A 15,407-nucleotide genomic window follows, 5' to 3' on the forward strand; every position below is an offset into this window, starting at 1 on the left:
CCACACCCAAGTGCCAATATTAGCTATTCCATCAGGCCCTCTATTATTTGGGTCCTTAGTGTGAGTCTGTGTAACTGCAGAGAAACATCTCTTGTTCTCCAGACCCACCTCTCCACCCACACACCCCACTACGGACAACCATGAGGAAAGAGGACCCTGATAAGATCATTCGGTTTCTTCTAGAGAGTATGGCTAGGGGAGGGGATGCAGCAGTCTCCATTTTCCCCTGGAGCCAGGTAGGGAGAGATGAGGGAGCCTTTTTCCCTCTCTGCCACCCTGGAAGGGAAAGGGCATCAAACAGGAGAACACAGCTTCCTGTGGGAAAAAAGGTAGATAAGGGACTTCCCACCAAACAATTCTTCTCCCCATCAGGTGCTGGTGCTGCTCCCGCTACTGGCAGGTAAAGGCAGGAGCCAGCAAACAACTCTCCAGCCAGCAAACAAAACAGACCAGCTTCCTCCTGTGGCTCCGTAGCTCCAAAATCTCCCTCCTGGTGTGTCCCTTTTTCACCAGGAGAGAAGAAGCAAGAAGAGGGAGCTGATCTCCCCTCAATTCAGGAGAAGACGTGGAAGGGGAACTCTCCCTCTGCTTACAGCAGAGAGGAGGAAGATGCACCCCTCACACTTCTCCTTATTCAAACCCCTTCTGATATCCATAAGGAGTCAGCAGAAATTGCAGCAGCTTAATACAAGGTTCGAATACCTGCCAATAGAGTGAGTCAACCAAAAAGGTCTGCCTCTCTGTTACAAGGCTGAAAGGGTTATTTTAAGGTGGCACAGAAACAAATTAAATGAAATAGCACCAGTGCTAATTTGTAATGAGAGAGGTGCCGGGGCTCCAGCAATTTTTTTACTTTCATAACTGACGCGGCAAGCCCAGAGGTGCCGGGACTATGAACTGCCAAGCCTAGAGGCACAAATTAAGCACTGAATTGCACTATCTGGAATTCCACAGCCATTAGTAAGATCATCAGAGACTATGATTGCTTCCCCTTATTAACTAAAGACAGCTGGAACTGTTGTACAGTTCCTAAAAAGAGGCATATTTGCGACTATAATGCTTGTTCCAAGCTAAAGTACTTGCCTGAAAGAAAAAGAAAATCCATCAGTGAATAGTTTTTACGGGAAATATGTGGGGAGTGGGCAAAGCGTTTGTGCTGAAATCCTAGAATAAAAGTAAACTTTCAGGGAAAGACAGAATTATTATCTTTTGTTTGTTCTTGAACTTTGCCCAGGAGCCTCGGGCTTATTCATCGTGCAGCCGTTGGATGTGGACCTACTGTTCATGAGCATAGGATTGGACAGAAAATCCTCTCCCTGGCTTTATTAGCTCTGCTTATGACAGAATGCTAGTTAATCATTGTGAAAATGGGAGAGCGAGTCAAATGGCAGTTTCTCAAATACCATTTGCTCTAGCCCCAAATGCTTCTACCTAGGTAAATCAAAAGAGCCCACATACATTAATATGCCCCCGCATGTGAAATTTAGTAGTACGTATGGTTTAAATACATGGTATCTCTCTACAGCTTTTAACAATTATTTGGTTTGCTGGAAACCTCTAGTTTCTTTTTCCTTCTGTTTAGGCAATGTTACTCGGATAAGCAGCATATCCCTCCTATTCCATTTCAGGGATTTAATTTAGAAAGCAATCAGAAAGGAATTTAAATTCATTATTTCACAACGCAGGCTCTTCATACACACACAATTATGTTTCATTACATGAGAATTTATCTTCTCCATGAAATCAATTGCCATAGTCTTCGTTCATTACACGTTACCAAATCACATTTGATTTCTGTCAGAGCGCTGTTGACTTCTGCAGTAAATCAAAATGACAGAGATTGTTAGTTTCCTTACTCATCTATCTACAGTCTCCTATTCAAGCCTGTCTATGCTTCTTTTCAGCAAAACTAGGATTTCCCTTAGTAACTGTATTTCACAACTGGGGAGGTTTTCATAAATGGAAAAAATGCAGTATGCATAATCCAGGAAGCTATTGAAATGTACAGTATCAGAAACATATGGCTACAGGAAATACCTTGGCAGTAAGAGGCTGGGAATGAGAGAACAGTCATCAAGAAAACTCTCTTGACTAAAGGGAGACCTGGCTTTAACAATTTAAATATTTTTAAATGCACACGAAGAAACTTTGCCTAGGCGATGCACAAAAATTGGGTGCTGGTTGAGATTAAGGAGGAGAGTGGAACACAGGATGACCCACATACCATTCTGGGATGTTATAGTAGATGGCTTTACTACTGTTCTTTAATTATCTGTGTCTTAAATACTGAAATCATTGGAGTCTCAGAAATCCTCAACAGGTAAAAATTAAAAAAAGGTGACTTCTTTCTCAGTTAGTAGCATATGAAAGGAGTGACTAGACACGGAGTTTATTTTATACTAATAAAAAAGTGAACAGTGCAGACTCTCACAGTTAACATTCCTCTTCCCCCTCCCCCCAAAACCCCCCCAGAAAAATATCTTCATGATCAATGAACTTTAAAATAAAATGATATCCATTATACCAGTGGATCTAAACCTTTTCCATCCAAGAACTTCCACCCCCAACCTAGCAAGGTGGGAAGGGCAGGGTGGTCGCAACCCCAATACATGTTCACAACCACCAGGCTGAAAGCCCCAGCACTAGATCGTTTCATCCAAGCCTCAACACCCCCACAATGCTACTGCAGGGTACAGTTCCTACTGTGAGGCAGTATTAGATATTAAACCAGTACAACACTTAATTTCAGCCAAAAACAGACATTTCTAGAAAGATCAAAGGAAAATCAGCTGCATTGTGGTAGCAAAGAAATTGCCATTTTAAATATAGTTTAATAAAAGGATTCCCATGAACAAGGAGCCCATCTCTTCTTGCTACGGAATTCTACTTAGACAACATTATTCTGGCATCTTATTGGTGCACTGTCATGTCCTGTCATGCCCATATATATTTCAGGATGCTTTTAATGCAACTTCAGAATGCAGGAGGCCCAGACAAAAACCGAGTGTGTAGTAGTTCTAACAGATTTTACACATATGAATCTAAAATCCTCACTCCACAATCTACATGAAGATCCGGTGAAAATGCACACGTGAAAAATCACTCTGCCCCTTTTTTGTGAACTGGAAAAGGTAAATGATTTGTTTCTCTCCTTTCTTCACAGCAGTTTGCCCATTAATATTTAAAAAGTACAAAATATTCATAACCATTAGCAAAACAAAGGAGAATTGTCCCTGCGGAACATAAGACCCTCTGGCCCAAGGGGCTGAACTATATGCATTCCTTAAAAAAATATTCCTATACTCTGCACAGAATCAATAAAATTGACAAGGATCCATCACTACAAAGTTATATTCCATGACTGAGCTATGTGTGTAAACAGTTAAATTACATTTCAGGTTCCTCAGATAACTTCTCTTACATTTCAAAATAAAACTTCTAAAAAGGCAAAAAAGGTTTAAAAAGCTTTCTGTGGAGTCTAGAAATGCAAATGGTCAAGTGTTTTAGCTCATGTTCCTAACGATTATTTGTGAGATATTTTCCAAGTGCAGTGTTTGAAACAGAATACGAACATGTGAGCCCAGCCCAACAGTTTACCAGGTGTACTGCAAGACTTTATGGGGCATTCAAGCATGAGACTCAAACTTAGTCTCTCACTCCTGAAGCCAGCAGCAGCTGGGAGTGGTTCAGAGATAGCCCGCTCAGCCCTTGTGGGAGAGAGTGCCTCATTTTGCTGGAATGATCACTTCTGGCCAGTTCAGGAGCAATAACAACCGATTCTACAGAGAGTCCTATCCAGCCCATCTTAGCTGGAAAGACATTTCAGCACATCACAAAGCTTTGGAGGGTGAGGTGAGTGAAGGAGAAGATAAAGGACAAGTATTACAGGTACTTTAACTGATTTTTTGAAAATAGGACTCCAGAAAATGCAGCTTATCTACTGAAATGCTATAGCTTCATTGAGCCAACTGCAAGCATGACTCCTCCCTTTAGAAAGAGAGCATTGATCACTTGCATTTGTGTGTTTGTTGTAGTGTTCACCTTTCTTTTCTGTTTGTACACGCTAGTCATACTCTCCTGCTTTTTAGAAGAATATCTCCACAGGGGTACAACACTCTCACCACTCAATACTCAGAAGCTGCAGGCTTGCTGGAAAAGTGTCAGGTGCTGAATTAAGATTCGAATGAATTAGGAAGACAGAGGTATCTCATTCATTCATCCCTCAGCTGTTTTTCAAAAAACACCTACAGTGTCTGATGACGAGAGACATATTGTTGCTGTAGAATTGAGGGGCCAATCCTCAACTGGTGTAGGTTAATATAGCTCTATTGACGTCAATGGAGCTTGCCAATTTCAACCAGGATCTAGCCCATAAAGTACAAACATCTCAGATGGAAGGTCCAGCGACACAAAAATAGGACAGGGAGGGGATCGGTCACTCATTCAAAAGAACAAAATGACCAGCCATGGTCCTGAATCCACACCATGAACAGTGAGAATGATGTAAGGATGCTAACCTTTGGTGCCATGCATCAGGATTAAAGGAATAGCACAGAAAGAGATGAGATGACAGCATTTAAGAGGTTTAATGTCTCATTTCATGGGAACACCAAAACTGCAGTCATTTTCATTAAATTGTAAATCTTCTCAGACCTATTTGAAAAGCACTGGCTGGCACCTTCCCTTACCTTTGCTCCGTGTTAAACAAGGCAAAAATATGTTTGCTAGACATGAAGCTCTTTTCAACATCCCGCACTTTCAGGTTGTCCAAGGGAAGCATGTACTTCTTTTCCTTTTCCTATTAAAAATAAATAAAACCACAAATACTGTAATATGTTTCAAAGAAAGCAGACATCAGCATGCTATAGTTTAGTTAGCGACTATTCTGTTTACTATCTTGACACCAACACTGCTATCAAAGACTAAAGGAATACCTAAAACAAATTATCTTACCCATAATTGGGTGAGCTTGGGTGCATACCAAATTATATAGTCCTCCATCCCTTTCTTTCAGTTAGCTGAAGGACAGTATGCTGTGGGACCCTATTCCAGCTGAGCAGCGAACAGCGGAGGGGCTAACAGAGGGAGTTTGCCTGGCATCTGTCCGAGAGGAGGTATGCTAAGTGCTGCATTGGGGGGGCTGTGTTGGTGAGTATCTGAGTGTCTGTTGTGGGGACAGTTTGTCAGTTTGACTGTGTGCTTGATCATTTGAAAAGTATGAATTAGGAGTGCTTTGTTCCAGGTGAGCCTTGAGAGGGCCTCACTGTTACAAAAAGGCAATCAGCTGTGAACCAGCTGAGTGGTGAACAGCAGAGAGGGTAACAGAGGGAGTTTGCCTGGGGAGAGCCCACTGCGGCTTTCATCTTACAGGCTTCTCTGAGTAGTTACTACAACACCCGAGGAAGCTCTTAGAAGAAAGGTAATATGGATGGTGAGCGTTCAGCTGTTACCTGCACAGGATGTGCCATGTTTGTCTTTCTTCCACAGGACATAAGCGACTTTGTCTGTACAAAGTGCAAGCTGGTCTCCATATTGGAAGAGAAGGTTCAAGGTCTGGAGAAACAAGTATTGACCCTGTGTCAGGATATGCTTCTACGGGCACAACTTTCTGAAGATTCAGAGTGGGCTGTGCAGCAGGGACAGAAGGACGGTGAAGAAATTTGGCAGCATGTGACCTCCAGAAGAAGAAAGGGGAGCATCCATGTACCAGCAATGCAGATACAGGTAAGCAACTGTTTTCATGTTCTCTCCACAGGTACTAATGTGGAGAGTAGACTAGATGATACGTCTGCAGGAAGGGAGCAGAAGGAGACTCTGCTGATTGGAAGCCATGAGATGCACTGTCTTAGGGAAGGGAGTTCCATGACCACCGCTCCCAAGAGAAGGAGGTGGGTGGTGGTGGTTGGGGACTCCCTCCTCAGGGGGGCTGAGTCATCTATCTGCCGCCCCGACCGGGAAAACTGAGAAGTCTGCTGCTTGCCAGGAGCTAGGATTCACGATGAGATGGAGAGACTGCCGAGACTCATCAAGCCCTCGGACCGCAACCCCTTCCTGCTTCTCCATGTGGGCACCAATAATACTGCCAAGAATGAGCTTGAGCAGATCACTGCAGACTATGTGGCTCTGGGAAGAAGGATAAAGGAGTTTGAGGTGCAAGTGGTCTTCTGGTCCATCCTCCCTGTGGAAGGAAAAGGCCTGGATAGAGACCGTCGAAGCGTGGAAGTCGACGAATGGCTACGCAGGTGGTGTTGGAGAGAAGGCTTTGGATTCTTTGACCATGGGATGGTGTTCCAAGAAGAAGGAGTGCTAGGCAGAGACGGGCTCCACCTAATGAAGAGAGGGAAGAGCATCTTCTCAAGCAGGCTGGCTAACCTAGTGAGGAGGGCTTTAAACTAGGTTAACTGGGGGAAGGAGACCAAACCCCTGAGGTAAGTGGGATACCGGGAGGAAGCAAGAGCAAGAGGGGAAGGCTCCTGCCTCATACTGAGAAAGTGGGACGATCAGCGAGTTACCTCAAGTGCCTATACACAAATGCAAGAAGTCTGGGAAACAAGCGGGGAGAACTGGAAGTCATAGAATCATAGGTTTGGAAGGGACCTCAGGAGGTCATCACCAGACTAGGGCGATGAGGTGGACAAGGCTTTCTTCCGGCAACTAACAGAAGTTACTAGATTGCAGGCCCTGGTTCTCATGGGAGACTTCAATCACCCTGATATCTGCTGGGAGAGCAATATAGCGGTGCACAGACAATCCAAGAAGTTTTTGGAAAGTGTAGGGGACAATTTCCTGGTGCAAGTGCTGGAGGAACCAACTAGGGGCAGAGCTCTTCTTGACCTGCTGCTCACAAACTGGGAAGAATTAGTAGGGGAAGCAAAAGTGGATGGGAGCCTGGGAGGCAGTGACCATGAGATGGTCAAGTTCAGGATCCTGACACAGGGAAGAAAGGAGAGCAGCAGAATACGGACCCTGGACTTCAGAAAAGAGACTTTGACTCCCTCAGGGAACTGATGGGAAGGATGGAAAAGAGGGGGAAAGGAGTCCAGGAGAGCTGGCTGTATTTTAAAGAATCCTTATTGAAGTTACAGGAACAAACCATCCCAAGGTGCAGAAAGACTAGCAAATATGGCAGGCGACCAGCTTGGCTTAACAGTGAAATCCTTGATGATCTTAAACATAAAAAAGAAGCTTACAAGAAGTGGAAATTTGGACAGATGACTAGGGAGGAGTATAAAAATATTGCTAGGGCATGCAGGGGTGTAATCAGGAAGGCCAACGCGCAACTGGAGATGCAGCTAGCAAGGGATGTGAAGGGTAACAAGAAGGGTTACTACAGGTATGTTAGCAACAAGAAGGTGGTCAGGGAAAGTGTGGGACCCTTACTGAATGGGGAAGGCAACATAATGACAGATGATGTGGAAAAAGCTGAAGTACTCAATGTTTTTTTTGCATCGGTCTTCACGAACAAGGTCAGCTCCGAGACTGCTGCACTGGGCAGTACAGTATGGGGAGGAGATGAGCAGCCTTCAGTGGTGAAAGAACAGGTTAAAGACTATTTAGAAAAGCTGGACATGCACAAGTCCATGGGTCCCGATCTAATGCATCCAAGGGTACTGAGGGAGTTGGCTGATGTAATTGCAGAGCCATTGACCATTATCTTTGAAAATTCATGGAGAACGGGGGAGGTCCCGGATGATTGGAAAAAGGCAAATATAGTGCCCATATTTTAAAAAAGGGAAGAAAGAGAACCCAGGGAACTACACCGGTCAGACTCACTTCAGTCCCCGACAAAATAATAGAGCAGGTCCTCAAGGAATCCATTCTGAAGCAGTTGGAGGAGAGGAAGGTGATCAGGAACAGTCAACATGGATTCACCAAGGGCAAGTCATGCCTGACCAATCTGATTGCCTTCTATGATGAGATAACTGGCTCTGTGCATATGGGGAAAGCAGTGGATGTGATATACCTTAACTTTAGCAAAGCTTTTGATATGGTCTCCCACAGTATTCTTGCCAGCAAGTTAAAGAAGTATGGATTGGATCAGCGGTGGCCAACCTGAGCTTGAGAAGGAGCCAGAATTTACCTATGTACATTGCCAAAGAGCCACAGTAATACATCAGCTCCCCATGCCTGCCAGCAGCCCTGCTGACCAGCGCCTCCCCCTCCCTCCCCATGCCTCCTGTGGCATGCAGGAGGCTCTGGGAGGGCGGGGGCGTGGCAGGCTCAGGGAAGGGGGCAGGAAGGAGTGGGGGCCTTGGCGGAAGGGGTGAAGTAGGGGCAGGGCCTGTGGCAAAGTCAGAGGTTGAGCAGTAATCATACACACACCCCTGCACATTGGAAAGTTGGCTCCAGCCCCAGAGTTGGTGCCTGTGCAAGGTAGGGTGACCAGATGTCCCGATTTTATAGGGACAGTCCTGATTTTTGGAGCTTTTTCTTACATAGGCACCTATTACGCCCCAACCCCTGTCCAGATTTTTCACACTTGCTGTCTGGTCACCCTAATGCAAGGAGCCACATATTAACTTCTGAAGAGCCGCATGCGGCTCTGGAGCCACAAGTTGGCCACCCGGGACTGGATGAATGGACTATAAGGTGGACAGAAAGCTGGCTAGATTGTCGGGCTCAACGGGTAGTGATCAACGGCTCAATGTCTAGTTGGCAGCCGGAATCAAGCAGAGTGCCCCAAGGATCGGTCCTGGGGTCGGTTTTGTTCAACATCTTCATTAATGATCTGGATGATGGGATGAATTGCAACCTCAGCAAGTTTACAGAAAACACTAAACTGTGGGGAGAGGTAGATACACTGGAGGGTAGGGATAGGGTCCAGAGTGACCTAGACAAATTGGAGGATTGGGCCAAAAGAAATCTGATGAGGTTCAACAAGGACAAGTGCAGAGTCCTGCACTTAGGACAGAAGAATGCCATGCACCGCTATACACTGGGGACCGACTGGCTAAGCAGCAGTTCTGCAGAAAAGGACCTGGGAATTATGGTGGATGAGAAGCTGGATATGGAGTCAGCACTGTGCCCTTGTTGCCAAGAAGGTCAATGGCATATTGCGCTGTATTAGTAGGAGCATTGCCAGCAGATTGAGGGAAGTGATTATTCCCCTCTATTTGGCACTGGTGAGGCCACACCTGGAGCATTGCGTCCAGTTTTGGTCCCCACGCTGCAGAAGGGATGTGGACAAATTGGAGAGAGCCAAGCGGAGGGCAGCAACTTCCTGCCACCGGTGAGTGCAGGCCCAGGCCTGCTGCACTCCTCAGGGGAGTGGGGGCGTGGCTGGGGCAGAGCAGGGGCGGGAAAGGGCAGGGCAGGGAAGGAAGAGCTGGAGCAGCATGCAGCTGCGCAGGGCACCAGGAAATTTGGTGCCCCAAATTTCCTGGTGCCCTACGCAGCTGCGTACTTTGTGTATGGGTAAGGATGTCCCTGGTTCCAAAGAGGATGGAGCTAGGCTGTTCTCGGTGGCAGGTGGCCGAACAAGAAGCAACCGTCTCAAGCTGCAGTGGGAGAGGTCTAGGTTGGATATTAGGAAACACTATTTCACTGGGAGGGTAGTGAAGCACTGGATTGGGTTACCTAGGGAGGTGGTGGAAACTCCATCCTTAGAGGTTTTTAAGGCCCAGCTTGACAAAACCCTGGCTGGGATGATTTAGTTGGGGATTGGTCCTGCTTTGAGCAGGGGATTGGACTAGATGACCTCCTGAGGTCTCTTCCAACCCTAATATTCTATGATTCTAATTGTAAGAAAAAATAATACTATTGAAAGATGAGTGGTTTTAAAGCCTTTTTTTCCAAGCACAGGGTTAGAGGGATGTAAATAAAGGTAATGGTGACTATTGGTTTCTCCTCAGCACTTGACATTTCATTGAAGATCTCGGTGATTTCAAGGAATTTCGCTGGTGGCCACCATGAGCCAAACAGGTTTCCCATGTATTAGTGTATCAAGCCACTACTACTATTTTTAGAGCACTAGTGAGAGCCCCACGAGGCCAAGTCTATAGACCTGGGCTGGGAGGCTCACTCCAAAATGCTGTAGGGACATACCAAAAGTGCTTTTACAAATGAGACCCTTTTACAGATGGGGAAAGACACCAAGAAGTGAAGTGATTCACCCAAGAGCTGTGATTAGAACCTATTTCTCCTGACTCTCAGGCTGGTGCCCTAGCTCCTAGACAATACTATTTACAATATTATTTATAACACAAAAACATAGTACAATTAACCAAAATACGTTTCAGAACACCATTCACTTTACGCCATCTTAGAATCTTCCTTATAAAAGATTAATCCTTCAAGGATGTTTAAATTATTTATACAGGTTAGACTCTTGGATATTCCTATGAAGGGAGACAGAAGGATGTCTATGTTTCAAAGTCCTTCAGAGACAACATACTGGACATGAGAAGCCAGGGTTACAGAACTATTTAGTTCAGGAAAAAAGGCATCACACATCCACTATGACATTCAAGAGATACAAAGCTCATTGCAATTTTAAAAAAACCCAACTCTCCCTGCCCAGAAAAAGGAACTATCACCTCCACATGAACTACCATGTTTCAAGCAATAGATGAGCCCAACAACAAGTCAGCCTTAGAGCAATTACTTTATCCTGTGGAAGTTCCCAAAGCTCTAACCAGGATCAGATCAGTGTATGCTAGGTGCTCCACAGCCAAAAGGCAAGGTTACTATCAAGGAGCTGCAAGGTGGAAGGAATGGGGCTAGGCATAGTTATACAAGTGATGATGGGCACCTGGCTCATTAGTTCCATTTCTTATTTTTCAACATTTGTTCATTTTTATTTATAGATTTTAATTTTTGTTACAGGGCAGAGGTGAGCGAACAACTACAAGAAAAGGCTTCAGTAAGAGGGAAGGACAAAAACTCATCTCTAGAAGGAACTGCGACTTCCTCTGTTGTGAATACAGACTACACTTTACAAAGATGTAAGTGTGACTCATCCTTTCTCTGACATGAAAAACTTCCCACAGTGCAAGTTAAAAATATCCTAGCCAGGAGAGGCCTTCATCCCCAGGAGATGTTCCATCACCAACAGTCATACGGTAGCCTCTATTTAATAGTGGATAGTTCTGTGCCCCTTGGGAGTGAGCTCAGCTCAGCTCCAGGGGTGCCACAGTTTTCAAATCACTTGGGTGGAAGTTACCCCTTACAATGTTGTTTGGTTGGGAGACTCGTAGGAGCATACAAAGAATGAATACAGTGACCACACACACAGTTACAAGTAAAAAATCTTGTTTGTATTATAAGTTACAGTCATATCTCCATATAGCCAACGTTGGGTTCAAATTCAAATACCCAAGGATCTTAACAAGTTGGGTGGATCTCCTCACAGGTAGTCATTAATAGAGGGGTGGTTCCTACTGTGGTCTTCCCACCCTAGTCATATCAGGAACCCCATTTTATCTTGCTGTCATGACCACACTTAACACCCTATGAATACGCATGAGGGTTCCATCCTCTTCCCTGTCTGTACTTCCACACATAAATGATGGGGTGCCCTGCTTCTCATAGGTTGTTCTCTTAGTTCCCCTTATCCTTATTAAAATTTATGTAAACATGTTCCCATGATAACCTGCATTCAGAGCAGAACTTTTGTGATGTTACAATCGGGTGTCTTGCATTCTAGATGGGTACATTGGGACATTTTCCGGAGACATCACCTATTGGTACATCCTCTCCAGTAAACCTGTAACCTTACTGGCACAGGGCCATTCCTGTGTCACCCATTCATGACACATCTCCTTAAGCCCGAGGCCTAGTGTGGCTGAGCTGAAACCTCACAGGCCTTAGCATGTATCCTTGCATTATGGCCTTACTTTACCTATATACCTAATATGCACTTACCACTCCTAAATATTTATCAGTCTTGTACTCCTATAATCCTATCCTACTTATATCTAGTCATCACAATTGATTACATATGAAACAACATATGAGTTAACCAAGACAACAGATAACTCAATTAAATGATAAAATGAACTAATTGGCTACAAAACATAATGCTCAAGAAGGTCCTTAGTAGGCTAGTGCTGTCCTATGTTTTATGTGCGGGTGACTAACAGCATGTCTACACTGCAATTAAAAACCTGCAGCTGGCCCATGCCAGCTGACTCAGGCGCATGGGGCTCAGGCTAAGGAGCTGTTTAACTGCAGTATAGAAGTTCTGCTGCTGCCTTAGCTCTGGGACCCTCCTGCCTCACAGGATCCTAGAGCCCAGGGCTCCAGGCCAACATCTACACAGCAATTAAACAGCCCCTTAGCCCAAGCCCCATAAGCCCAAACCAGCTGGCATGGGTTTTTAATTGCAGTATATAGACATACAGTAATAGACCAACTAGCTGCCAACAAATGATAGTGAGATGGAAATAAGCTGTACTGCAACTACCAATTGCTTCAGCAAGTTTCAGTTAAATACACTCAAAATAAATAAAGGTAAAGTCCAAAATGTTACAAGGGCGGGTGGAGATCAAAGATCTCCCACAGTGCTTTAAAGTCTGTTCATCTAATGAGTTAGGATGAGTTTGCCCACAAGAGGCAAGAAAGGGATTTTAATCTAGTCTTTTCCCTCTTTTTGACAACCTGCAGACAGCCCTTGGGTGACTGGAAAAAAGAGACGTGGATTGCAGCTGAAGGGGGTTTAAGGAAGAATAACCCTATTATGCAGTTTTTGGCACAATGAAAATGGATTACTGTAATTAATTACTTTCTATACCATTCTTTTTAGATATCATCAAGGAGGATACTCATTTCTAGGTCTCATGAGTTCAGCTCTTCTCTTTCTGGTCTTCTGCTGCACCCATTGGCTAGCTTGAGGGCTCTACCCCGCTGAGCATCCTCCAACTAGAGGACATTTGGATGTTCCCAGCCAGTTCCTTTCAACAGGGAGAAGTTAGAGTTCCCAACTCAAGACAACTAGTGTATTGCACTGACACAGGACAATCACTTCTCTCTGCTTTATATCTTGAGGAATGTAAGCAACACTACTGGAGTACAATATGCCATGTCAAAAATATGTTCCTCAAACTCTGAAGTGTTGGATTTAGCAAAGCGCTTGCATTGGTCTAATTCTGTTCCCACTTTATAGGAAGTCACATCTTTTAGAGCTAGAGAGTTTCCCATGTGATTTACACCGGAAGCACAAATATCCATGAAAAAGAGTCCTGCATTGATTGTAAATTTAAAGAACCCATATAACATCTCTGTTGAACACAGCTTCTATTAAATGGCCTTTGAATTAAGGCATGGGACTAGGAGCTGGAAGGGCTGCATTTTATTTGTGTCTCTACCAGACTTCCTGTGTAAGCTTGGGCAACTCACTTGGCTTCTCTGTGCCTATTTGTACACCTGTAATATGGGGATGATTTTTATCTACCTGGCAGCAGTGTTGCAAGGCCTCATCCTGGTAGTTAATATTCATGTGAAGCAGATCATAATGCAAGGCTGTGACAAGGTACGCTACCAATTAGAATGTGGGGATAGTTAAATGGTGCACCAAGGCAAACACTTCCTCCCTTCCCCACTACTTTCTCTGTCAGGCCAGTAAAACAGGTAAGTGGTGGGGGAGGAGATGTACCTGGGGCTTATGAACCTTGGGCTCAGATGACATTAAAGGAGAAAGAGAAAATGAATGGCTAAAGAAAGAAACACCTGCTCTGTAGTCCTACTTATATCCCAGAAAGCAGAGGGCTTTTTATTTAGACCCGGGCTACTCTCATTGCCCGTGTGGAATAGCCCACACAGTAACAAAGACATTATATAAACGTACACTGTTGTAATTCCTCCAGTCGCATTTAATATCATTTACATCAACATCCAGCATCTAGATTGCAATCAAAGTTTAAATATATCCCAAAGAGTTTCCAGACAGCTTGACAATCATGTTTATAGTCTAATTTTATTTTTACCTTGCTAAACTAAGAGCAGCATAGCATCTCCACAGTGGTCTTTGCTTTACCATACTTGCCTTTACAGCTGAAGCTGCACAGACAGATTTTAAGTTTGCTTCATAAGTCACTGCCATTTTACTCTGAACTTTTTGTTGTTGTAGAAAAACAAAGCAAGCAAGCTGGTGATGGCCATTCAGCTATGTGGGCCTGATGTTGCTCCTGGGTACAGCTAGAGAAAATATAACTGAACTAGCTAGAAAATTAACTAGGGGCCAGCATTAAAAAGAAAACAAATGCAGACATGAAAAGTTTAACATTTTTATGAAAAAAAATGTGGCAAAACTAGAATATTTAATAGGTTGCAGATGCCAGGATCATATTTCTTCCACCTATGCATCTCTCCTGCCTCCTCCCACCTTGAGCTATACAGATGGAGTCAACTGTTGAAAGCATAAAGCCAGGATGCCAAACCTTTTTCTAATGTTTCTTTCTTTGACAATGGCAAAGCTGAGAGATGAGCAGATCATCTTACCCAAGACAGAAGCACACTGTTGATAGATGATATTTCAAGGACAAGGTCCATTGTCACTTTATTCTAAAGTTTAATTTTAAAAACTGCCTGTTGCAATTGCTGGAACAGTCTGCCACCTTCCATACTGGTTCTTTATCAAAGCCAGCCAGATGGGTGAAATCTTTAGAAATAAGTCCTCATGACATACTGGTAGTTCTTGCCAAGTGCTTGGCATACAGGAAATACATTGGATATTTTCTAGTATCAGTTTTAGTGGAACTGGTGGCACATTTTTATGAGAAAATTTTTGACGAAAATGAAAAAAAAATCTGTTGAAATTTATCTGACAGAATTTTGAGTTGTCAGCCAAAGTTTTCAGACCAAAACTTTTTGCCTCAGTGCCTCATATGAGCTGTAGTTCAAGTAGCTCATGACCCATTCCCCTCTATGGGCAGTGCTCCCTGACTGGAATACATGTCCCATAATGCACCCCTCTTGCTGACCTGTCACAATGCACCGATCAGAGTACCACAGCTAAAGTGCATCACAGAAGATGTAGTCTGACTGGGGAGCAATATTACTTCTTATACTTAACAATGACAAGCAGGTATGATAAATTAGAGAAGAAATGTATATTATTTATCATGTACATCTTTGTGACAATGCCACTGAAGAACAATCGTGCAATACAAGAAGAGAATCTTTTAAAAAATCTAAACAATTAAAATAGTTCCATAAAGAAAAAAAACTGAATAAACTATATAAAAATGTGGCTCTGGCTTCACAAGGCAAGCCAGAATGCTAGAAGAAAGCAACAGAGGATGTTGAGTGTTAACACCAAATCTCTTGTATCCTCATTGCACAAATCCTTTAACTCCTTCCACATTTGAGATAATCAGCTCTCTGAACCAAGCAAAGAAGACATGCCAAATCCAAAATTTTAGCTAACTGAGAAAGTTTTAAAAACTAAATCACATTAGTTAGGCATGATC

The 15,407-nt window shown here is 43.9% G+C and overlaps 1 protein-coding gene across 11 annotated transcripts in view; it reads right to left on the bottom strand.

Moving 5' to 3' along the window:
- DNM3 (dynamin 3) overlaps positions 1 to 15,407 on the bottom strand; it is a 311,515-nt gene that overhangs the window by 100,057 nt on the left and 196,051 nt on the right. For all 11 annotated transcript variants that reach the window (XR_006292780.1, XM_043553169.1, XM_043553167.1 and 8 more), the window contains one exon: positions 4,689 to 4,798. Coding sequence is in view for 10 of the 11 variants with exons in the window: in XM_043553169.1 (XP_043409104.1) it covers positions 4,689 to 4,798 (110 nt within the window). In the remaining variant the exon portion in view is untranslated. The remainder of the gene's footprint in view (positions 1 to 4,688; positions 4,799 to 15,407) is intronic.

The sequence above is a fragment of the Chelonia mydas genome, chromosome 8 (genome assembly GCF_015237465.2).
Source record: "Chelonia mydas isolate rCheMyd1 chromosome 8, rCheMyd1.pri.v2, whole genome shotgun sequence".
Taxonomy (NCBI): domain Eukaryota; kingdom Metazoa; phylum Chordata; order Testudines; family Cheloniidae; genus Chelonia; species Chelonia mydas.